Below are 24,288 nucleotides of genomic sequence, written 5' to 3'. Positions count from 1 at the left end.
TACACCATTTTATTTGAGAATGAACCATTAATGAATTAGAAATAACTTGTCAGTTAAATAGATTGGGAATATTTAGTACAGAGAAGAAAAGACTTGAGATATATAAAAGGATATTATTTGAGAGAAGGATGAAGCTTTCTAATAATTAGATCTGACCAAAAATGAATTGCGATCATAGATTTGGAGCTGGAATGGCCTTTAACTATGACCTATTCCAACTCCCTCACTTAACAGATTACCTTGGATAGTGATGGCTTCTCCTTCACTGGAGGGCTTCAAGAAGAATCTTCATGAACACTGTTGGGGGAAGTCTTTGCTGCTATAATTCTTTAACTTGTCTGCTTGGCCCTAGAGGGGAGAACTAGGAACAATTACTGGAAGTTTCAGAAAGGTATATTTATAACTGAAGAAAGTGGGGGAAATGCCTTTCTAACAGTTATATCCAAAGTGGAACTGGTTGCTTCAGAAGGTATTGATCTTTGCTTCACTTGTGGTTTTTACTCAAAAGCTGAACAGCCACTGTCTGGGGATGCTATAGAAGGGGTTCATATTTAGTTGGATTAGATGGCCCCTGAAATACATTTTAACTCTAAAATACCAAGATAACAACTAAGAGTCTGTTGTTATGGTACTTCTCAAAAAAATAGCAATTGTTAACAGTTGTTTACAAACAGCTTTTTGCCATCGTATGTTGTCCATTCATTGTCTTTTGCTCACTTGTAATTTTGATTTCTTTGACATTTTATGGCTAGATTATTCTAACTGGGAGAATGTCCAATTAAAGCTTGCTTTTTTTAGTTTTTAATGTTCTCATCAAGGATATCTCAAATATGTGTCTATGCTATTCTCATAATTGCTTTATGATACTAAAATGCAATAAACATTTATGAAACATCTATTATGTGCTAGGCATTGGGATAAGAACTAAAGATACAAAAAGAAAGGAAGATAGTCCTAGCCCACAAGGAGCTTACAATCTAATCGGGGAAGATAATACACAAAAGAAAGCTAAGAGAGGGTGTTGCCAGAGGGTACCTGGCTTTGGGAGGAGTTTTTTGCTCTACCATCTAGCCCTGTAATCATAGGGGAAGAGGCAACTGAGGGTAAGATGAAGTTTGAATACCAAAGCTGAAGCAATATCTGTAATGATAATTTTCTTACTGATGAGCTTATCCTAAGGGAGAATGATGTTGGTGGAGTTGAAGACAAGCAGAGCAGCTGTTAGGAAATGGAGAAAATGAGAAAGTAGGCATATGTGCCATTTCTTCCTCATATCTTCTTGTTCTTTCTCTATCCTTTCCCTCTCCTCTCTCCTCTCTTCTCTCTTTCATAATACTATGATAATACCTTACTCAGCTCATCAGGTACTAAGCTATGAGATTTAATGGTGAGGGGTTACATTGTTTTCTTTTCTTCTTTTCTTTCTTTCTTTCTTTCTTTCTTTCTTTCTTTCTTTCTTTCTTTCTTTCTTTCTTTCTTTCTTTCTTTCTTTCTTTCTTTCTTTCTTTCTTCCTTCCTTCCTTCCTTCCTTCCTTCCTTCCTTCCTTCCTTTTTTTGGTGAGGCAATCGGGGTTAAGTGACTTGACCAGGGTCACACAGCTAGTAAGTGTTAAGTGTCTGAGGCCGAATTTGAACTCAGATCCTCCTGACTCTAGGACTGGTGCTCTCTACTGCGCCACCTAGCTGCCCCCCATTATTTTCTTTCTTTCTTTTTTTTTTTTTGGTGAGGCAATTGGGGTTAAGTGACTTGCCCAGGGTCACACGGCTAGTAAGTGTTATGTGTCCGAGGCCGGATTTGAACTCAGGTACTCCTGAATCCAGGGCCGGTGCTTTATCCACTGTGCCACCTAGCCGCCCCCCCCCCATTATTTTCAATGATGAGACTAGATCATTATATAAAGACTCGAAGTTCTTTTCTAATTCATATCTGTTTGATGTCCATTTAGTTTTATCTATAAATGTTTTTGGATAATCTACCTTAGCCAAGACCATCTTTGGATTCTTTTCCCACTCCACTGATTTTCCTTCCTTCCTTCCTTCCTTTTTTTTTTTTTAACCATTTTGGTGAGGAAACACTGGTGATAATCTCCCATTCTCCTCCCCTGTAATGATTTTTTTTTCAGGTTAAACATTTTTATTTATATTTTTCTGTTCCAATCTCTATCCTTCCTTCCCTCCCTCCCTTCTCCCCTTCCTGAGGTGACAAACAATCCGATATGGGTTATACACACATGATCATGCAAAACACTACCATATTTGTCACTTAGTGAAAGAATGTGAAAAGTAGCATGCTTCAGTCTTTTCCATCAATATCAGTTCCTTATTTTGGAGGTGGATAGTATGTTTCATCAATATTCTTTTGGGCTTGTCTTGGATTATTGTATTGTTGAGAATAGGTCATTCACAGTTCTTCATTGAACAATATTGCTGTCTCTGTGTACAGTGTTCTTTTGGTTCTGCTCACTTCACAATACATCATTTCACACATATCTTTCCAAACTTTTTAAAAGTCATCCTCTTTGTCATTTCTTACTGCACAGTAATATTCCATTACCATCATATACTACAGTTTGTTTAACCATTCCCCAATCGATGGGCATTTCTTTGATTTCCAATTTTTAGCCACTGCAAGAAGATCTGCTATAAATATTTTTGAACAAATAGGTCTTTTTTGCTTTTTTGGGGATGCCTTTGGCCTATAAACCAAGTAGTGGTATTGCTGGATCAAAGGGATACACAATTCTATAGCCCTTTGGGCATAGTTCCAAATTGCTCTCTAGAATGATTTTACAAATAAGTCGTATTATTAAATTTGTGTTACTGTCACCACTATATGTCTTCACTTGCCAAGGAGTTCCTGTGGCCATGCTTTCTCTTTCTGTAATCTCATTTCCTTTTTTATTTTTTTGTAAGGTAATAATTATCCTTTTCTTTTCCTCCTCTGGAATACTTAAAAAAAACCTAATATTATAATCTAAACATTTATTACCTCTAGCTTAACTCCCCTTACCCAGGAGTTAAGGTGTTTTCTGGTCGAGATGGTTTCTTGGCTCTTTTGCTTTGCTATCTGTGAAAATTGTATTATATTGTTTAAAATTACTTAAGAAATGTCATTAAAATCAATATCTTCTTTCTTTCCCATTTTCCTCTGTGAATTGCTAAACAGGTCGATTTGTAATTCCATTCATTGTAATCTTATTATTATGTTTTCTTTTAATTTTGTCATGATGTTGAACTTTGATCTGGCCAAACTATGATATGATTGCCCACAGGCAACTGATTCTGAAATGACTTACATGTTATCAACAAGTTACTTCATATCAAGAGAAATCCATGTCATTCTTTCTAGTATTTGTGTTATTTCACATGCCTAGTTCCTTCTGCTTTTTTTCTTAAATAAAAGGCATGAATCGTTTAAGTAATCTACAAACCTTTGTTTTCATTGATTTCTTTAGCTTGAGCTACATCTTCCAACATCCTTTTCAGTGTATTGTGGCTATGTTCACATGGAAATAGCTGCTTATCAGGGTATATGTTGACTTAATTTGAAGGTTGTTTTTTTCAGGTTCCTCATAGGATCTTTCTGATTTCATCTTCTGCAACAGATATTGGAAAATAAACTTTCATTATGCTCATGGTTTTATGTTTGTTAATACTTGGGGGGGCAGCTAGGTGGCGCAGTGGATAAAGCACCGGCCCTGGATTCAGGAGGACCCAAGTTCAAATTTGTCCTCAGACACTTGACACTTATTAGCTGTATGACCCTGGGCAAGTCCCTTAACCCTCATTGCCCTGCAAAAAAAAAAATACTTTTCTTGACTGTAGCAGGGTAAGGTGACAAGTATCCCACAAAATGATGAAGTTTTTAAAAAATCTTTGGATGAAGGTTAAATCCAAATAAGCTCTGCTGTTCAGCTCTCTGAGAACTGATTGCTATGAGACATCTTTTCATTTACCTGAAATATTATTATGTCTTTTGGTTTTATTTACAGTGGAAAATGTCATTATGTATGAATATGAATGTATAAATGCTCCTCCAGTAGTACATCAGCTTGTTGGTCATTGAACAGACATCTCAGTCAATACATAAACATTTGTTGATGGTCTAAAAACTATGTCCTTAGCATCCTTTGTCTTTACTTCCACCAATCCATGATTGCTTTTGGAAGTAGAAGAGAACACCATAGAACTTGGATTTATCCAACATTTCTTCTATTTCCTGAATTTCTGTGGACAAAGACTGCATCTGGGGAACAAACTGATCCTGAATATTTCTGTATTTAGCTAGACTGATCCTTAGATAGACATTGTATTTCACTGGGGCTACATTCAGTCAGTAGAATCTGAAAGGCTGGTAGAACTTGGCAGAGGTTGTATCCCTTTGGCATAGCTGGAGAACCTAGGGTCAACTTTATGAACTCCTCAAATTTATGAGGCACCAAACTTGGACTTTTGTGGAGTGAGCATTCTGCCCTTAATAAAAGAACAATGTAACTAAGATAAGCATAGAAGCCCCTGTGGAATTCTAGTAAGAAATAAACTGAGGACTAGAAAAGTTTCTTTTAAGTTTCTTAGGATAGCAGCCAGGTTTTTTGTGACTGTAATTTAATTTTGTGAGTAAGGAGAAACAGATAATGTAGCTGTAATGTAAAGATTGGAACCATTTAGAGCATGGTTTCTTAATCTGGTCCATGGATAGATTTCTAGGGGTCTTGATCTTACATGGGAAAACTACATCTTTATTTTTACTAACCTCTAATTGAAATTTAGCATTTCCTTCAGTTATTTAAAAACTATTCTGAGAAGGGTTTTATATACTTCACCAGACTGCCAACATAGTCCATGACCCAAAAAGGTTAATGAGACTTGTTTAGAACTGAATGACTATTTGGCTAGATTCTAATAACATTTTGAATTGTGTAAATATATTTTTCACATATGTATGTGCATATATGTAATATATATATTTATATAATACATACACACATACATATATGTGTATGTATAAACATATATATGAAGCAGCTGGGTAGTGCAGTGGATAGAGCTCCAGGCCTGGAGTCAGGAAGACCTGAATTCAAATCTAGCCTCAGACACTTACTAGTTGTGTGACCCTGGGCAAGTCACTTAACCCTATTTGCTTCAGTTTCCTCAGCTCTAAAGTCAGCTGGAGAAAGAAATGGCAAACCACTCCAGTATTTTTGCCCAAAAAATCCCAAATGGATCACAAAGAGTCAGACACAATTGAAAAGACTGAACCACCACCACAAAAAATATATATAAATATAATATAAATACAATTATGAATACATATGAAAATGAATAAATATATGAAATAATTACAAATGTAGAATATATATGTATATATTTGTATATGTGGAACTGATGCCATTGGTAGTCTTTCCAGTGTAGCTGCAAAGACTGGTGGATGAACAGTCATCCTATCTACATTGTATACCTTAGAAGGTTTCTTGAGGGATCAGGTCAGAGCTGCTTGATCCCTTAAAATCATTGTCTGGAATGCACTTGGCTTGTCTGAATGGAGGTCCATTTAAAATACAACTTTAATTTTGATATTCTCCCAGATTCCCTAGGAAAGAAGAGATCCTTTCTCTGAACTCACACAGTGTTTTCCACATTCTACTTTATATGGTAGGTTTTTGTTTGAGTCTATCTCTTCCCCTGCTAGTTTTAGGACCATAAGTGCATAGGGATTTGGGGCAGTTGGGATGGCCACAGCCCCCAAGGCAGTGCAAGAGATGTCCAATCAAATCCTTAGGTACAAAGGAAACATTACGTAACAGCCTGGAGTCAGACACCTACAAATATCTGAGAGAAGGGACTGCTGGCAAGTGTCAGCAAAAGACAAAGTGAGCAGCAGTAAGGCCCATTTCTGTTTGCCACTGTCTCTGCCTCCTTTTCATTTTGATCCCTTGATATTACTGGTTCCTTTGAAGTCCATTTTAGAACTTTATTTTGGGGCTCTCATTACTGAGTACAGTTTTTCCTCTCCTGAACAGAACTCCAGGTAAGACGTGGCCTCCACAAAAGCTATGATTTCCTCACCTTCATAGGCAAGATCAGTGCTCCTCCTCTCTCTTTTCACGGCCATCTTTTTTTTTTTTTTTTTTTTTTTTTGCGGGCCAATGGGGGTTTAAGTGACTTGCCCAGGGTCACACAGCTAGTAAGTGTCAAGTGTCTGAGGTCGGATTTGAACTCAGGTCCTTCTGAATCCAGGAGCGGTGCTTTATCCACTGCGCCACCTAGCTGCCCCTTTTCACGGCCATCTTAATGATACAACTAAAAGTCTGTCCATATTGATCCACAACACATTGAATGGTATGATCTTCATCATCCTTTTTGTGGGAGAGCCCTCAGTAGAGGCTGAAGGATTCCTCCCTTAAGCATGCAGGAAGGAAACAGAGAATTCTAGTCTAGGGTTCAGAAATAACAATGTGGTGGAGAGAACATTGGGTTTTGTAGGCAGAAGAAATATATTCATAAAGAAGGCAAAGACTTCAGCAGTCATCTGGTCTGATCTATAAATGAAGAGGAATTTTCTTGACGGTATCCCTAAAATCCAGCCTCTATACTTGAAGACCTCCACTGTTGGTGAACTCACTGTCTTCTGACATGTCTGATTTCATTTTTTTGAATAGTTAGGATAATTAGGATATTTCTGTGACTTATTTCTTTTCATTTCTTTTTAATCATGGAGCCTGAATCTGTCTCTTTGTAGCTTCCCTCTACTGACTCTAGTTCTACCTTCTGGATTTAAGAAGCCCAAGGCTAATTCTTACATGACATTCATTCAAAATACTTGAACAAAGATAGTGTCCTTCATTCACTGGATCCTCAGATGTCTTAAGGCCCCTTATAATCCTTGTCACTTCTCTCTGGACACCATCCAACTTATCGATGCCATTCCCAAAATGTGGATTAAATTTGATCCTCACATCTGCCTTACAGACTTAATGTAGTCATAGCACTGTGTGGAGACACCATAGTTTATTGTATGGGATTTGGGGTTTAACTGCTTCCACAGCATCATAAAACAAGCAAACTGTGCCTCATTGATTAAAGAGGCACTATGGGCACGTGATCTTCTACGGACCTCCCCACAATGTTTTATAAACAGTTTTATATTCTAAATTGTTGTTTGTTGTGGCTCAGCAAGGAGATCAAATGCTAGCTGACAAGGGTTTTTAGGTATTTATGGCCTTTTTTGGTGGCCACTGACTTTGGTTAAACTTGGACTAAATTATAATTAGAAGTTAAGAAAAGTAGCATTGGGGCAGCTAGGTGGTGTAGTGGATAAAGCACCGGCCCTGGATTCAGGAGTACCTGAGTTCAAATCCAGCCTCAGAAACTTAACACTTACTAGCTGTGTGACCCCGGGCAAGTCACTTAACCCCCATTGCCCCACAAAAAAAAAAAAAAGTAGCATTGTATATTGGAAAGAGTCCAGAACTTGCAGTGCAGAGAGAACTGGGCTCAAGCCCTGTCCCTGATGCTTTATATCTTTGTGACCATGGACAATTGTTTACCCTCTTTGAGCTTTAGTCTCCTCATTTGTGAGATGGGGCTAATATTATTTATGGCACAGGGTTATTTGAAGGTCAACTGTTAGAAATGTTAGAAAGCATGTAAAATGTTTTCTAAACCTTAAAGTATCATATAGATGCTAGATGTTATTATTGAGTAGGTAGTAGGGTTGGTTAAATAGTAATATGATGTACTGGAAAAAAACATGGACTTTGGATTCAGAGGAACTAGTATGTTTCCTACCTTTCTTACTTGAAACAATGCAATCTAGAACAAGTCCCTTAATCTCTCCAGGCATGAGTTCCCTAATCTTCACAATGAGAGAATTGGATTAGATCAGAGGTTCCTAACATGTTTTGTGTCATAGACCCCTTGGGCAGTCTGGTGAAGTGTATGGAGTCCTTTTCAGAAACGTGTTTTTAAATGCATAAAATAAGATAGGATTACAGAGTATATTAATTATATCGAAATAAAGATGTAGTTTTTTCCATCTAAGTCAACACACTCCTTTATCTACAGAACCCTTGGGAATCCATGGACACCAGGTAAATAACCCCTAAACTAGATGTTCTTTAATGTGCCCTTAATTCTCAATCCTATTATCCTGAGATCTAGATAATCCTATACTGTATGTGAAATTTTAGTAGGCTTAACTGTCAGCTTCAAAGGACCTTAAGCAAAGAGAGATTGTCAGGATCTGAAAGATCTATGTCATGGTGCTTCCTGTCCCTGATGAGAGCATTGTCATTCTATTTAATGATGAAGAATTCATCACTGTCCCCAGAAGCCTTTCAGAGCTGTAGAAATTGCCTTTTTGATGAAACCTAGTGTATCATCTTCATCCTCAGCATCCAAGTTCCTGGTTCTAGTTACGTCTCATCTGCATCTTCTTTTTAGGACATAAGTTTTGAAAGCATTGTTTTCTTGGTACCATCAGGGGTAGCAAGGTATCAGCAGTGCAAGGAACACCTTGTTCTCTTTTATAAACCACATAATCCTATCGACATTGATATTAATGTAATGGCAAAACCATGACATCTGTTTTAAAACTATATATTCTATTTAAGGGTGTTTCAAAAATCTTCTGAAGGAAAGATAGCCTCTTTAGAAAGAGACATGGGTCAAAAATCTCTGATAGAGGGCAAGCTCTAAACCATCGGAAGCTTTCAGAGATTTCTGAAGAAGTGTTAGTCAATACACTCAAGGGATTGTATGCTAATTTCAGTTCCCTGTTGGGAGGGAATTTTGGAAAGAATTAGTAAGTCTGGTTGCCAGGGAAACCCTTTCTTGGAAATGGCAGATGTGGACCAGAAAGCTGAGTGAAGAACAAAGCCGTTTCAAAGGAAGACAGGGATGCAGAAGAGAGCAGGAAGTGCTTAGAGAGCTAATTGGGTGTGCTAAGAAGGCAAATGAATACCTGCTCTCTGATAAATTGTAGCAGGTTATTAAAAGCATCTCTTGAAAGACAAAATGAAGCTACCTATGAGGGCTTTTGACACCAAAGCTGTTTGAAGTTCTGAAGTCCCAATCTAGAGATATGTATGATGGATATATGTATGGGCCCCCTGAAACCTTTTGACTAAGTGAAAAAAAAATCAGGATGCATTTTCTCCATGCATTTTCAAATTAGTTCTATCATTGAAAACTGGATTTGGGGAGAGTAGTGGTTGATAAATAAATTTTACATTTGTTGCCTTCAACCTTTTGCATGACCCTGTCATAGTTGCTGTGAGAGGGGATATAAAACTGACACTGTTCCTGCCCTATAAGTAGTATGCAGTTTTGAAACAGAGACAGGATATGCATATAAATCATTAAAATAAAAACTGACATGTGATTACTATTATAGGATAGGCATACAACGTTATAGGAACCAAAAGAAAAGGGAAGAGGGGGGAATGATGAGTTTGGTTTGTATTTTCGAGAGGAAGGTCCCAAATTGTGTCTCGGTATTAATATTTCTATAAATCTCATTCTAAATAATGCCACTCTTTGACTATTGTCTTTCAGATGTTACTTGTAATGAAAGTCTATGCTCTTGATCCATTTCGCCATAAAAATAGGCATCGTTGGGGCAGCTAGGTGGCGCAGTGGATAGAGCACTGGCCCTGGATTCAGAAGGACCTGAGTTCAAATCTGGCCTCAGACACTTAACACTTGCTAACTGTGTGACCCTGGGCAAGTCACTTAACCCCGATTGCCTCACCAAAAAAAAAAAAAAAAAAAGAAAGAGAAAAAGTAAAAAGAAAATAGGCATCGTTATTTACCTTGTGGAAGTTATTAGCATACTTACAAGCATTGTTCCTAGTTGAAATAAACCTCTAAGGGCCTTGAAAATATGAAAATGCCCACCTTTAATGAAGCAATAGATATGCCAGGTGAATGTAGCATTTTGAATCACTGACATGAGGACTCCTTCTTGGGCCATTATTCTTTCTTTTTAAAACCCTATTACAGAAAGCTGTTGGGGTGTCAGAGCCACTGAGGACAAAATCATTCTTTAAAATTTGAGTTGAAGCCAGTTGGATGGTCTGAATGCAAATATTGGCAAGAGTCTTGAATGTGACATGCATCAGAAGCACACTCTAGACACTTTGTAAATAATGATTAATTATTAATGTAAGGTGATAGAGGAGGACAGAGTAGAAATATCATTGTGTTTGGAGTCAGATGTTTGGCATTCCCATTTCAGCTCTAGTACTTTCTATTTGAAGTCAAGTGACTTGACTTAATTTGGCCTCATTTTCTTTATCTATGACCAAACAATCAAAAAGACTCTATTGAGACGTTGTTATGCACTAGACACAGTGTTAAGCTATATAAAGTGAGCAGGTGGTAGTAGATAACCATAGGGTCCCTCACAAGAAGCATTTGCTGGCACAGTGGATGGACCACTGGGCTGGTGGTCAAGGAAACCTGAGGGCAAATCTGGTCTCAGACACTTTCTAGATGTGTGACCCCGGGGAAGTCAGTTAATCCACTGGTTAACCCTCTAGGTTCCTCGACTGAAAAAATGGATATAATAATAGGACCTACCTCCCAGGGCTATTATGAATATGGAGATTTTTGTATAAAGTGCTCAGCACAGTGCCAGGCACATAATAGACATTAGAGATATGCTTTTTCCCTTCCCCTTTCTTTCCTATACTTCTACCTAGGGGGCTCCTAGGTCTAAATCTGATGCTCTTAGAGAGTGAAAAGGACAATGGTTTCAGGACACTTGGATTCAAGAACAGGTTTTATAATTAAATGTTAAAGTAACCCTTGCAAGATATTTAATCTCTCTGAGCCATGACTTCTAAATTTGAAAAGCAGGGACAATAATGCTAGATTTGAAGGTTGCTGTGAGGCTTTAATGAAGGCAGCTTGGTAGAATGCAAAAAGGCCTCCATTTTTAATCAGAAGACCTAGATAGAGGAATAGATGTCCACAAACCCTTTGTGAGAGATGGGAGGCAGTAGGTATCCATCTCATCCACTTTTTACATCTAAGTCTTGGAATTTGAGTATATAACATCCCAAAGCTCTCACATCTTTAAATCCAATGATTCTAATGATCCATAATGTACTTTATAAATCTTGCAAGGGAAGCTTGATAACAGTAGCTCACAGTTGGAGAGCATTTTAAATTTTAAAATTATTTTTTTCCCCTCACAATTCTGTCAAAGACGTAATCATTAAGGTAGGTAACTAGATGGTACAATGAATAGAATGCCAGGTTTGGAATCAGGAAGACTCATCTTCCTGGGTTTAAATATGGCCTTAGCCACTTCCTAGCTGTGTGGCCCTGGGCAAGTCACTTAACCCTGTTTGCCTTAGTTTCCTCATCTGTCAAATGAGCTGGAGAAGGAAATGGCTAACCATTCCAGTTGTCAAACCAAAAAAAAATCTAAAAACCTCATGTAATAATCCCCCAAACTGAAACATATTCAGCAAACTCACCCCCAACCCCTACTGTGTTTTGTGTGCAGTTAGTACAAGTTCTGTAGGTATATGCTTCTGGTCCTGGCTGGTATTCCTGCACAGTCCAATCATGACAGTGACTAAGTCTGAACTCTCTTTTTCATTCCCCCAAAACTTAAGGAAAGGGGGGGTAACTAGAGAATGGGTAAGGGATACATGGCATCTCAGAAGCAACTAAATGGGAAATCATTTCTGTGCCAGAGAAAATGGAAACTAGAAACCCACAATGGGAATAATTCTCTTCTCATGGAACAGTCTGTAGTCAGGGACTTTGGCCTGACCCTCGTACAACGTTAGTATTAGGAGAAAGAGGATGCCAGTCTTAGGAAGAGGAGGAGGCTTCTGTGCAATAGTGGAAGAAAAATGAGCCTAAGAGTGAGGAGTGAAACCAGAGATAAGCTATTGGGCATACAAGATAAAAGCTAAAAGACAAAAATTTGAAGAGATAAAACCTCAGTATAAACCTAACTCCTTTTTTAAAACAAATTTTAAAACCTAACTCCTAAACAGATAAGCCATACAAGAGTCTAATAAAAACAGAAGAATGAATAAAAATTTAGTGAGGCAAGAACACAATGTAACAAGTATTATACTATGAAGGAAAATGTACAAAAAAATCTTTATATGAAAAAGAGAGCTCTTGAAATCTCTCAAGAGAGAGTGCAACTAAAGCAAGAGACATCAAAATGGTTCATAAGAATAATAAGCCTCTTGAAAGAAGATAAGAGAAATGAAATGAGGTTAGGGATCACTGAAAAATTTAAAAAGTAAAACCGTAAGGTAGAAATAAATAGAAAAAATGATGGAAAAATCTATTAAAGAAATAGAGACTCTGAAATATGGCAGATTTTGAACACTCAGTTACAGAAATGGAAGGAAATTTGGCAGAATAGAACCAGAATACAACTTTTTAAAAACGCCATTAAAATTTCTATACTAGCTCAGGCAACTGATGTTGAAGATAGGAAACACAGAGATAACATAATTATTATTGGTCTCTCAGAAGAAGAGGATGTTTCAGGAGAAAAGCCTGAATACCAGAGAGTAAAAAAGTAGGAAAATTGCATGAATTTTTGCAAACACAAAAAATATTGATTAAATGAATGCATAGATAACTACCGGATAGCGCGCGCGCGCGCACACACACACACACACACACACATATCCAGACATAAAACTCCAATGTAGATAATGTTTACATTTTACAATTTCAATAATAAACAAGACATTTTGCAAGCAGCCATGAGAAAGATTTCCAGCTATGAAGAAATACCAATTTATATAATCCCGGATAATTCTGCCATCACAAGAAATCAAAAAATGGAATAAAATATTCTGAAAGTCAAAGTTGTACAAGCTAGATCCCAAAACAATATATCCTGAAAAGCTGGACCTAATTATCAAAGAAAAATTTGCACTTTCAATAAGAAAAGATATTTGAAATATTTCTTCAAAATAAAACAAATTGGACACTAACATATTATTCAAATTTCAAAGAATCCAAAGAAGAGAAAGGGGGGGGGTAAATAACCAAGGGAGGTAAATAAGTTGTATCAAGGAAAGAAGTAATAAAATAAATTCTTTTGTGTTTATAAGATATTGAAAAAAATTGAGCTGAGGTTTGAGAGAGCAAAAGAAGTATAAAATGGACAAAAAGAAATCCAAAGGACTAATATTTTCAACGAAACCTGATGAATGAGGAAAAAGGAAGAGCTGAATTAATATTCTTTGAATTAAATCCCATGTTCTCCTCAAAGTGAATCTGTATATTTTGTGATAAAGGAAGTGATAAAGGAATAGTTAGAGTTAGAGATTCCATCCCACTCCCTCCCCAATCAGAAGCGAGCAAAGAAGAATAGTAACTTCTTTCATCTTTCTACAAGAGTTGTATGTAGAAGTAGCATGGTATAAATGCAATGGAAAGGAAGCAGTAGATTGGAAGGAGGACTGGAAATTAGATCTTGTCCCTAAAGAGTAAATGAAAATACATCCAGAGAGAATACTCCTATGGTAGGAGGGACTCCTGTGTATATTACTGTGAAAAGAGAAAGGAGTTTTATAACAAGTTTCATCTCAGGGGGATTTGCACATTTGGAGATTACCTCTGAGAAAAGAGTTCTACTTCCCAAAATTCCATTCCATTCCAGGAGAGGAGAATATATGGGTACCTAAGGGAAGTCAACACTCAGGGTGGTAAGAGGCAAATCAGAATCAAAGATAGGATAATCTGGCCTTAAGAGTGGTAGGTGACTTTGATTCAGTAATACCACTACTAGTTCTGTATCCCAAAGAGATGAAAAAAGGGGGAAAGAACCCATTTTTACAAAAATATTTATAGCATTTCTTTTTGTGGTGGCAAGAAAAGGAAATGGAGGGGATGCTCATCAGTTGGGGAATGGTTAAACAAATTGTGGCATATGATTGTAATGGAATATTATTGTGCTATAAGAAATGATGAGGAGGGTGATTTCAGAAAAAAAATTGGAAAAACTTATATGAATTGATATATAGTGAAGTGAGCAGAACCAGGAGAATATTGTACACAGTAACAGCAACATTGAATGATGAAGAACTGTGAATGACAGCTATTCTTAGCAATATAATGATCAAAGAGAATCATAAAGGACTCATGAGGAAAAATGCTATCTGCCTCCAGAGAAAGAACTGATGTCATCTGACAAGAATTTTTCATTTCCTTCCTTCCTTCTCTTTTTTTTCCCCCCTGGGCAATGAGGGTTAAGTGACTTGCCCAGGTTCACACAGCTAGTAACTGTCAAGTGTCTGAGACCAAATTTGAACCCAGGTCCTCCTGAATCCAGGGCCAGTGCTTTATCCACTGTGCCACCTAGCACCCTCCTCCCTCCCTCCCTCCCTCCTTCCCTCCTCCCCCCTCTCTCTCCCTTTCTCCTTTGCTCTGTTACTCTTTCCCTTCCTCTCTCACTCTTTCCCTCCTTACTTCCCTCCCTCCCTTCCTTCTTTGCACAGAGACAAAGATGGAAATATTTTACATGATGGCAAATGTATAAGCGATATCAGATTACTTACTGTCTCAGTGAAGGGGAAGGGGAAGAAAGGATAGATAGAATTTAAAACTCAAAACTTTAAAATGGAATGTTAAAAATTATTTTTACATATAATTGGAGAAAAATAATATATTGAAAACTAGAAAAAAGAGTGATTCGTGATCATGGTAAAGGCAGAAAGGTAGGACTTGATCTTATGACCTAAATCATAGAATGAGTCTTAGTACATGATCCTCCTTCCATTCAGCACTAAATTATTTATGGATTGAACTTTCTAATAGTGAGGCACAGAAGTGAAAAAAGAATGGAGTAAGATATATTCAGTCAATAATACAGAAATGGGATAAAAGAGGGGGTTGAAATTTGGGAGTCCAGAAACCCCACTCTCTTAAGGAATATAAAATAGAGAGGGAATAAATAAAGGAATAGCTTATGAACTGGAGAATACAATTCAGAATTGATTTGAAAGGGAGAGAAATAAGGAGCAAGCCAAAGTAAATGAAACCTTCTTGGAGAAGAGTACTGCCAAAAAAAAAATGGTACTCAGATGGGTTTAGTGGGATGCAGAGAAGACTGAATTGCATGCTTAGTTGGGCAAGAAAAGAGAATGATCAAAAGTTGGAGTGGGAACAGAAAAATCAATCAAAATTAGAAAAATTAACAGTTTAAGGTCAAGAACGTTAATATAAGGCAGACAAACAGGAGGTGGGAAGCTTTGTGAGAACAGGCTAGCATGAAGGTAAGAAAAACTAATAACAGGAACAATAAGATGACTTAGAAGAATAGAATAAAACTCTGCAAAAGAAATGTGGAGTAAAACAAATGCCTAGAGAATTATCCTCTTAAATTCAAATAGATTAAAATAATCCAAAAAAAAGAGAGTGACAGAATGAAAGAAGGAAGGAAGGAATACTTTATTAAACATTCACTATGTTCAAAGCATTGTGCTAAATACTGGGGACCCAAATAGAAAAAGTAAGATAGTCACTGCTCTCAAGTAGCTAACATTCTAATGGAGGACAGAACACATATGATAAGTTTCGATTACAAGTCAGATGAAAAAAATCACATTGTCCAGGTGCGGTGGAAAAGTAGATAATAATGCTTCTTCCTTAATGCCATTTTAATTGATAAAATTAAATGAGTTGCTGATGTTAACCAATTAACAGTGCCAAGAACTTTGATATGGATAAGAAAACAAAATCTGACAATTTCCTTCACATAAAATACATATAAAATAAAAGCACGTGCCAAATCAAAAAGAAAGCATTGAACAAAATTTACTGTGTATTAGATTATTTTTAAAAAAAACTGGAATTGTATCCATGCTGTTAGAAAAAGAAAATAAATACAAATTAACAAGGTTAAATTAGATAAACCTCAAAAATAGCAATGCTGAATTATAAATGTGAAATGGCATAGCATTTATATCCATAAAGGAAAAGTTAACTGAACTGCAAAAAGACGTAAATAGTAATAATTATAGGACACTTTAAATTCTTCTCTCAGAGATAGGTAAATATAAGTAGGAAGATAAGCAATAAAGAATATTTTGAACTGAACGAGCTGTTTGAGAAGTTGAATCTGAGAAACTTATGGTGCCCTCTGAGTGGGAACATTAGCTAGCGCTAGATCAGAAACACGTGATACAGTTACAATAATATAATATGATAGTACACAAAGAAATGATCAACAAATATCAGAAAAGACAAAAAATACTAAAATCATCCATTATAGATTGATAAAGACCTGAATTGATACTTAGTAATGATATCCTGAATAATGATTGGGTCACATATCAAATCATAGAAATATTTAATAGCCACATAAGAAAATATGACAATAAGGCAACATGCCAAAATTTTGGACATGTAACTAAAAAAGTCCTCAAAGAAAATAATTTCTGAAAACACACATTTAGAAAATGGAAAAATATAGGATTAAAGAAGTGAGTATACAATAAAAAACTAGGGAATTAGAGAAATAGAAGGAGAACAATATTAACTCATGCAGAATTAAATAAGCAAACAGTACAAAAATATACATAGTGATTACTACAAGGTAAGTGTAAAAACAGAATAATGCATAATTATAATTACCAAATCTATTCTCTGGAGAATAGATGAGAAAAAACACTTTATTGAATAAAGGAGCATTTTTTTTTTCATTACAGAGGTAGGGAACTGTAGGTACAGAATATTCCTATATACCAAGGTGTCAATTGATTTTCCTACACCTTTTTTTTTTTTTTTTACTTTTTCAATCTTTTTTTTTTATTTTTTAAGAAGGAGAGGTTTGTTGGGGGTTGAGGTGGGAAGAAGATCTTTGCAAATAAATGTGAAATCAAAACAATTATTTAAATGTTTAAGGAAACTAAAAGGCACATAATTCAAATATTATTCCCATTTTGAAGATGAGTTAACTGAAGCTTAGAGATTCTAAATGACTTCTTCAGGTTCACAGAGCTATTAAGTTTTGGGACTGGGGTTTGAACCTTTATTTTCTGACTGAAAGACTTTCTCTCACATTCTACTATATCTTAAGTTAGCTACAATTCAGATATCATTTTTTAAGCAATGGCATAATCAATATGATTTCACTATTTGGATACTGTGTATTTCATAGGATCTTTTAGTTTGAAAGGGACCTTAGAGATTGTCTAGTCCAACAACTTGATTTAGATATGAAGAAACCAGTGCCCATAGACATAAAATCACTTACCTAAAGCTCCATAGATAATATCAGGAAGTAGAATTTGAATTCAGGTCCTCTGACTCAAAAGTCCACAATCTTTTTATCACACAACAATAATAGGTAAGGTTTATACATAATTCTAAGGTTTGCAAAATGCTTTGTATATATTATCTCATTTGACCCTTAAAAGAATTCTGTGATGTAGGTACTCTTATTATCCTCATTTGGGATTGGGAAAATAAGGAATATTATTATTGGGAAAATAAGGGGAAAAAGGAAGATTGGGAAAATAAGGAAGAAAGGTTAAATAACTCAAACTCTCTGGGCCTCACTTTCCTCATTTATAATCTAGGGAGTTCAACTACATGATTTTTTTTTTTTTTTGCAGGGCAGTGAGGGTTAAGTGATTTGCCCAGGGTCACACAGCTTGTATGTCTCAAGTGTCTGAGGCTAGATTTGAACTCTTGTCTTCCTGAATCCAGGACCAATGCTTTATCCAGTGTGCCACCTAGCTGCCCTCAACTAAATGATTTCTGCTATCACTTCCAGCTCTAAATCTATTATCCTATTATTTTTATATAGACATTTATGGCTTGCAAATATTTCCTCATAACAACTCTGTGAGGCCTGTAGTGGTATTGATATTTTCAAGTTAATTATAGTATTTGATTAATGTTTTATTAATTTTCAATGGTCTTTGGCTGTTAAAAAAGCTACTGTTAATATCAAAGAGAAATAGAGCATATATTTACCTATCTACATACAATGTTCTTGTTGTTTATCCTTAATTCTCAAAGAGGACCATGACATTGGGGTGATACCATGACTTGCAGTGAACTGGATTTAAGTGAGGGAAGGCTATGCAAAGTCATCAACCTCACTCTCTCCTCCAGAGCCATCTGAGTCCAGTGGCAAGATTATCTATCTATCATCTATCTATTTGTCTGTCTGTCTGTCTATCTATCTATCTATCTATCCATCCATCTATCCATCCAGTTGACTAGAGATGGCCTTGGATATTTAAGGTAATTGGGGTTAAGTGACTTGCCCTGGGTCATACAGATAGTAAGTGTCTCAGGTAAGATTTGAACTTGGGTCCTCCCAACCTCAGGGCCAATGCTCTAACCACCGTACTACCTAGCTGCCCCTATCTACATACATACACAATACATATATCTGGGCATGTATGTGTGTAAACACAGACACACACATTTATATGTTATATATGTATGTGTGTATATAATACATATAAATGAACATACACACACACATGCATGAAACTTAATAGTAAAAGTAGACCAGGAAGGGGACAGTGGGAAATAAGAAGGCCTTTCCAATTGAAAAGGGCTAAGTGAGGTCAAATGAGTTAGGAAATTATTGGTGAAATTTTCCATTTTAAATTTAAATGAAAATTTTTGCTGAGATGATTAGTGAATTATTTAGACCTTCATCATAGAGTGGGGAATTTGAGCAGCTAGCATACTGAGAAATTTAATTTAGATTTCTTTAATGCATTCCTTCTTGATAAGAAAGTATTTTGGATATAAATGTTATTTAACCATGCTGCCAAATTGCTGCAGAATATGGAAGAGATTTATAATTCCAGAATATCAAGGGACTTCTTATAAACCACTTTATCATTTTGTAAAGCTGTTATCTTTTTGAAATAGAATATAATTTGTAAGATTCCATTGCATATTATACTTCTGATATTAACAGCTTAGAGTACAAAACATTTGTTTTGACCATAATCAGCAAATTTCTCAGGTTGTGAAATTATTTCAAAATTTGACATACTTTGAAAATAAAAATAAACATCTGTAACAAAATGTGAAGTACATCCTAAGAAAAGGGTGGAAGACCTGATTGTGGATATATAGTCAGGGAGCCAAGGCTATTTGGTTAGGAGAGCAAGAAGTCAGCAGTTGCCACTTAGAGTCTCAATAAAAGCACTTGTCTCCTTTGCTCTTACATGCTTCCTAGATGCAACCTCAGAGGAAAATAATATTTAGGTTGGTCTATGTGGCCTGGTGCATTACACAGATGCTTTCATACCTGGTTGTCTTTAAAGGAAAGACAAAAGCCAGATTAATCCTTGTACAGTGGAGCAATATCCTGGGTAGCTGAGGCAGAGACATTGCTGAGTAGCTTTCCATGCTTGTCTGTGTTTGGTTTTTCTGTGTTTTTCATGTCTCCAATTAAGTCTTATGAGAATGGTCTTGGCATAAATTTCCTGAGGCCTTGGACAAGAGGGTGGAGCAATGATAATTCAGAGATGGCAGTAATGGTGTCCTAAGTGATAGCTTCTGAGCTCTATCTTATTCTCTCAGTTATACTTTTTTTGTAGGTTGTGGAACCCTGTCAAACAGAAATATGGGGACTCTGACCACATGGCTTGTATATTTCGGGTCTGTATATGGTCTGTATATTGCAGGGCCTTACTTATACTAAAAGCTGACAGAGTCAAAGTAACAGTCCAGTGCAATACCATTTAGGTTTTATAGGAACTATGCTTTCTGGTACCATTTGGGGACCACAGAACTAGGGAAAGAAAATTGTATTCTAGGATGTATATTGGGGTTAGCCTTCAATCTGTTCTCTCTGGTACCTTCTTTCTTCCTTTGTCCTTGTGAAATGATATAAGATTTGTACGGTATTTCAGCAGTCTTGCCAGCTTCACAATTCCTAACTAGCCTTGACCTGAAATGGAATGTGCCACTTTTAGATCATCGCTACAGCTGTAGCAATAGAAGCAGGCTACAGGTTATTGCACAACACACTGGATGTCCCCTTCCCAACATTGTTTGTACTATTACCTAGTGTGTCTTACTGGAAAACTTCACAGAATTCTTTTCTTCATTGGCTCTGCCATAATCCAACTGTCTTCTGAGTATAGTGGGAAGAGTGTTTACATTTCTTATAACATGTCCAAACAGAAAGCATTATCAACTGGGTACTTGCTGGTCCTTTCTGATACTGGGCATAATTAGTGAATGCTCTACACCCTCACTTTACTAAGAACTTAATGATTCCTCCTTCTTCTCCTGACAAAGAGTTACTGACCCTCCACTGAAACTATTGAGAGTAGTCTCCCCTGAGTTTCTATCATTGCCCTGAGATTTCTGTACTTTACCTCAGACTAGATGAATGATGATAGCAGATTTGTTTGTATTCTCTTGGTCAGGCTAAGAGGAAAAGAGGCATGTTTCATTTATTTCAACATTTATGCTGCTGCATTTCTCCTATTATTTCCTATGTATCCTGTATATATCTTGATTGTATGTATTTGTTTATTTGTTTTCTCCCCTGTTAGATTGTGAGCTCCTTGAGGACAGGCACTATCTTTTGCCCTTTTTTTGGTATCCCCAGCTTTTAGCATAATGCCTGACACATAGTAGGTCCTTAGTAAATGTTTATCAATTGATCAGTTGGTTGGTTGGGGAAAAGCTGTTTAAAATATTCTTAGAACTAATATTTCTTTGTTTTAAATCTCAAAAGGCTGGGTATACTGGTGCATACCTATCATTACTGCTGATGAGATGGTTGAAGCTAATGGATCTTTTGAACTCAATAGTTCTGTCCTACAATGCACTGAAATCAGTCAGGTCTCTACATGAAGTGCAGCACCAGTATGCTGAACCTCTGAAAGAAGAGGGCCATAGGACTGCCTAAAGAAGGGACAAACTTGCCCAGATCAGAAATGGAGTTTATCAAAGCTTTTGTTGATTAGCAGTGAGTTCAGGCCAAGAATAGCCTTTGAACTTTCATCCTGGGTGAGACAGAGAAGTCTAGTTTCAAAAAAACCCCAACCAAACAAATAAACAAACTCCAAACAGTCAAACAAAACCAACCTAACCAACCAAACAACCACCACCACAAAAATTATCTGTTAATCAATCCTGTTAAGAAATACAAAAATGCAGGTTATTTCCTTAGAATGAAATGTAGAACTAGTACCAGCAAGTTTTGTTTTGTTTTGTTTTGTTTTTGTTTTACAAATAACTCTAGCTCTCCCTGTAACACTGCATTTAGGGACATGTTTTTGGATTTTAGCTCTGGCTTGTCATGCAATATATGCAACTTTTGTTACATGTGTCATCTGGTGAGTAGTACTCCAGAAAGTGGTTCCTTTTTCTTTCCCATATAGGAGGAAAAGGTACAAAACTAACCATTTGAGGAGCATTGCTGGGGAAATATATCAGAAACAGTATAGTATTTAAATTTTTTAATTAAAAAAATTGAAACATTTAAAATATGACAGCTCCAATCATTTTCACTGGCTGCTTCAATCCCTAGAATGCTCTTTTTTCCTTATCTCTATCTCCTAACTTCCCTGGCCTTTTCAAGGTCTCAGTTAATGTCCAATCTTAAGCAAAAACCTTTTCCAAGTTCTTAATACTAGTGCCTTTCCTCTGTTGATTATCTCCAATTTATTTGCATGTTTGCACATAATCTCCAATTGTTTGCATGTTGTCTCCCCCATCAAACTGTTAGCTCCTTGCAGAGACTATCTTTTGCCTTTGCCCTTTTTGTATTCCCAGCATTTATCACAATGCCTGATATATATTAGGTGCTGAATAAATTCTAATTGATTGGATGGAATTTTGGTTTTTGGGGGTGGAAAAAAAGAATCTAGTTCCTGCTAATTGAACTACCTCCACCTTAAATGAAAAACAAAATAAATAAACAAAACCCTGATAACAAATATGCATAGCCAAACAAGGCAAGTTCTTGCACTGGACATGTCCAGAAATATATGTCATGTTCTCCATTTTGAATCTATCACTTCTCTGTCAGGAGGTAGGTAGCTTATTTCATTATGGGTCCTCTAGAATTGTGCTTCGTCATTTCACTGATCAGAGTTCCTAAGGGTTTAAAATTGTGTATACAATGTTGTTGAAGCAGGACAGTATTGTAAATTGTATTGCCTCACAGATGGATTTCGGAATGCTAATGATTTCTCCTTGCTAGTCAGGAACTCTCAGGATTTTTGACAAATCTTGATGAGGTACCAGGTTAGGCTGAGCCCCACTCAGAAAAGAGAGACACTTTGATTGAGAAAGGACTTTCAAGGGAATATCGGGCTTGGTACAACTACAATGGGCCTACGAATCAGTAGCTTTCTGGGTCTTCTAGGTGGTGCAGTGGATAAAGCACTTGCCCTGGATTCAGGAGGACCTGAGTTCAAAACCAGCCTCAGACATTTGGCACTAGCTATATGACTGGGCAAGTCACTTAACCCTCGTTGTCCTGCAAAAAAATAAAAATAAAAATCAGTAGCTTTCTTAGAATCTATTGGTTGTATCTAAGGACATCCAGACCTGTTGCCTCTAAAGAGAGGGAGCAAGAGATTTAGGGAGCAGGGGAGAAGGAATAATACTGTATCTAAGTATGAGAGAGAGAGAAGAGAGAGAGGAGATGGAGGAGAGAGAGGAGAGAGAAAAGATAAGAGAGGAGAGCAAGATAGAGATATAGACAGATACCAATGGTTAGAGCAAAAATCCAGTGTGTATCATGTCATCCCTATGTGTTTCCTACTATTTCTAGTCATCTTCTTTCTTTCTAAAGCCTACTTCTCAGTTTCTCCTGAATATTTGAGGCCAGGTTAACAGATAAGCACTTCAAGTCCCATGCCAGTTTGAGAAGGACAAGTGCTGTCCCTTTTTAAAGGAAAAGCCAACCTTTGAATCAAGAAAATCCTACCATGCTAGTGAAAGAAAGCTGTCTCTTGAGTCCGTTCATATGTCGCATTGCTGTCTCCTTTTCAAGACCTATTCTGACAAGAACTGAGCATGTGTGGGACAGCTTCCATTCCAAATAGCCAGAGGGTAACAAAGAATCAGAAGATGATACTGATATTACTGGGGAGAGCTAAGGCTGTAGGCTCCTACCAAGGAGTAGAATCCATGGTGACATTTCAATATTTTTTTATTTTCAGATTTGAAAATACTTGAGATTTTAAGAGTTCTAACATTCAACCTCTGGCTAGGCCAGGTGAAAATGAATAACATTGGGTGAGAGGGCTGAAGTAGAGGGAATACATCTATGCAAAATCCCCAATTAAGGAACAGATCTTGGTTGTCTTGAAATATCTACTTTTGAGACTCAAAACATTCTTCTAAAATTCTCATATATTCTGTTTGACAAGTTTAAGGAAGAGCTGGAGCTGCTGAAGCAGTCTTTGTGTAGAATGTCAAAGTGAGTTTAGTCTGCTAATTCTGGAAAGAAGCAGGGTGACATTTTCAGAGCAAAACTAAAACACATTTTTAAAATTCTTCTGCCCCAACCCCATTCAGGAAAGAAGTTGGGGGATTACTTGCTTCATGTAGTTTGTGCTTCTTCACAAAAATTTCAATGACCCTCAGTAATTTGAAATTAAAAGTAGAGCAAAGGAAGTCTCTTCCGTAACAAGAAGTAACTGAAAATTCTTGGGACTGTCCAATGACTTACCTTTTATCTTGAAGAAACACTGATGCTCACACTGGTGTGTTTTGTTCTTTGCAGGGCCAGCATTGTGCAGAAGCGCATAATTTACTTTCAAGATGAGGGTTCTCTCACCAAGAAACTCTGTGAACAAGGTAAGAATGAGATATGGTGCTGTATAGCCGTGGCCTCTTCAATGCAAGTATTAAGTATGAAGCTTCTAGAGAAGCATTTAGAATTATTTTGTCCTGTCATCCTTTGGTTTCTGTGCCTCACATAGCTCAAGTGTTTGAATTGTGGCCAGAGGTCGTGTACACTTTGATCTTGCTTGCCCTCCAATTAACTAACTTGATTTCTCTGGCAGAAAATTGCAAGCAGAACTTAGATGTTACTTTTTTTGTGCAAAGAGCAGCAATTCCAATCCAACCCAATCTAAACATTTTAAACATTTACAATGTGCAAGACATATGTGCTAGGAGCTAGAGCTACAAGAAACAAAATGGAACAAACATCCGGTCCTTATCCTCAGAGAGCTTGCAGTCCAGTGCCAAGAGATTGTTTGATATTGAATTTCTTATGAAAATATTTCTAGGTTCTGGCACATGGTAGGAACTAAATAATTGCTTGTTGACTTGCTTTAA

The 24,288-nt window shown here is 36.7% G+C and overlaps 1 protein-coding gene across 1 annotated transcript in view; it reads left to right on the top strand.

The window, feature by feature from the left end:
- SPON1 (spondin 1) overlaps window positions 1–24,288 on the top strand; it is a 378,636-nt gene that overhangs the window by 150,084 nt on the left and 204,264 nt on the right. Inside the window, exon 4 of the mRNA XM_043971364.1 lies at window positions 23,729–23,802. Within this exon, the coding sequence (XP_043827299.1) occupies window positions 23,729–23,802 (74 nt within the window). The remainder of the gene's footprint in view (window positions 1–23,728; window positions 23,803–24,288) is intronic.

Source organism: Dromiciops gliroides, chromosome 6, assembly GCF_019393635.1.
Source record: "Dromiciops gliroides isolate mDroGli1 chromosome 6, mDroGli1.pri, whole genome shotgun sequence".
In the NCBI taxonomy this organism is placed as follows: domain Eukaryota; kingdom Metazoa; phylum Chordata; class Mammalia; order Microbiotheria; family Microbiotheriidae; genus Dromiciops; species Dromiciops gliroides.
This window is presented reverse-complemented; position numbering and strand designations above follow the sequence as displayed.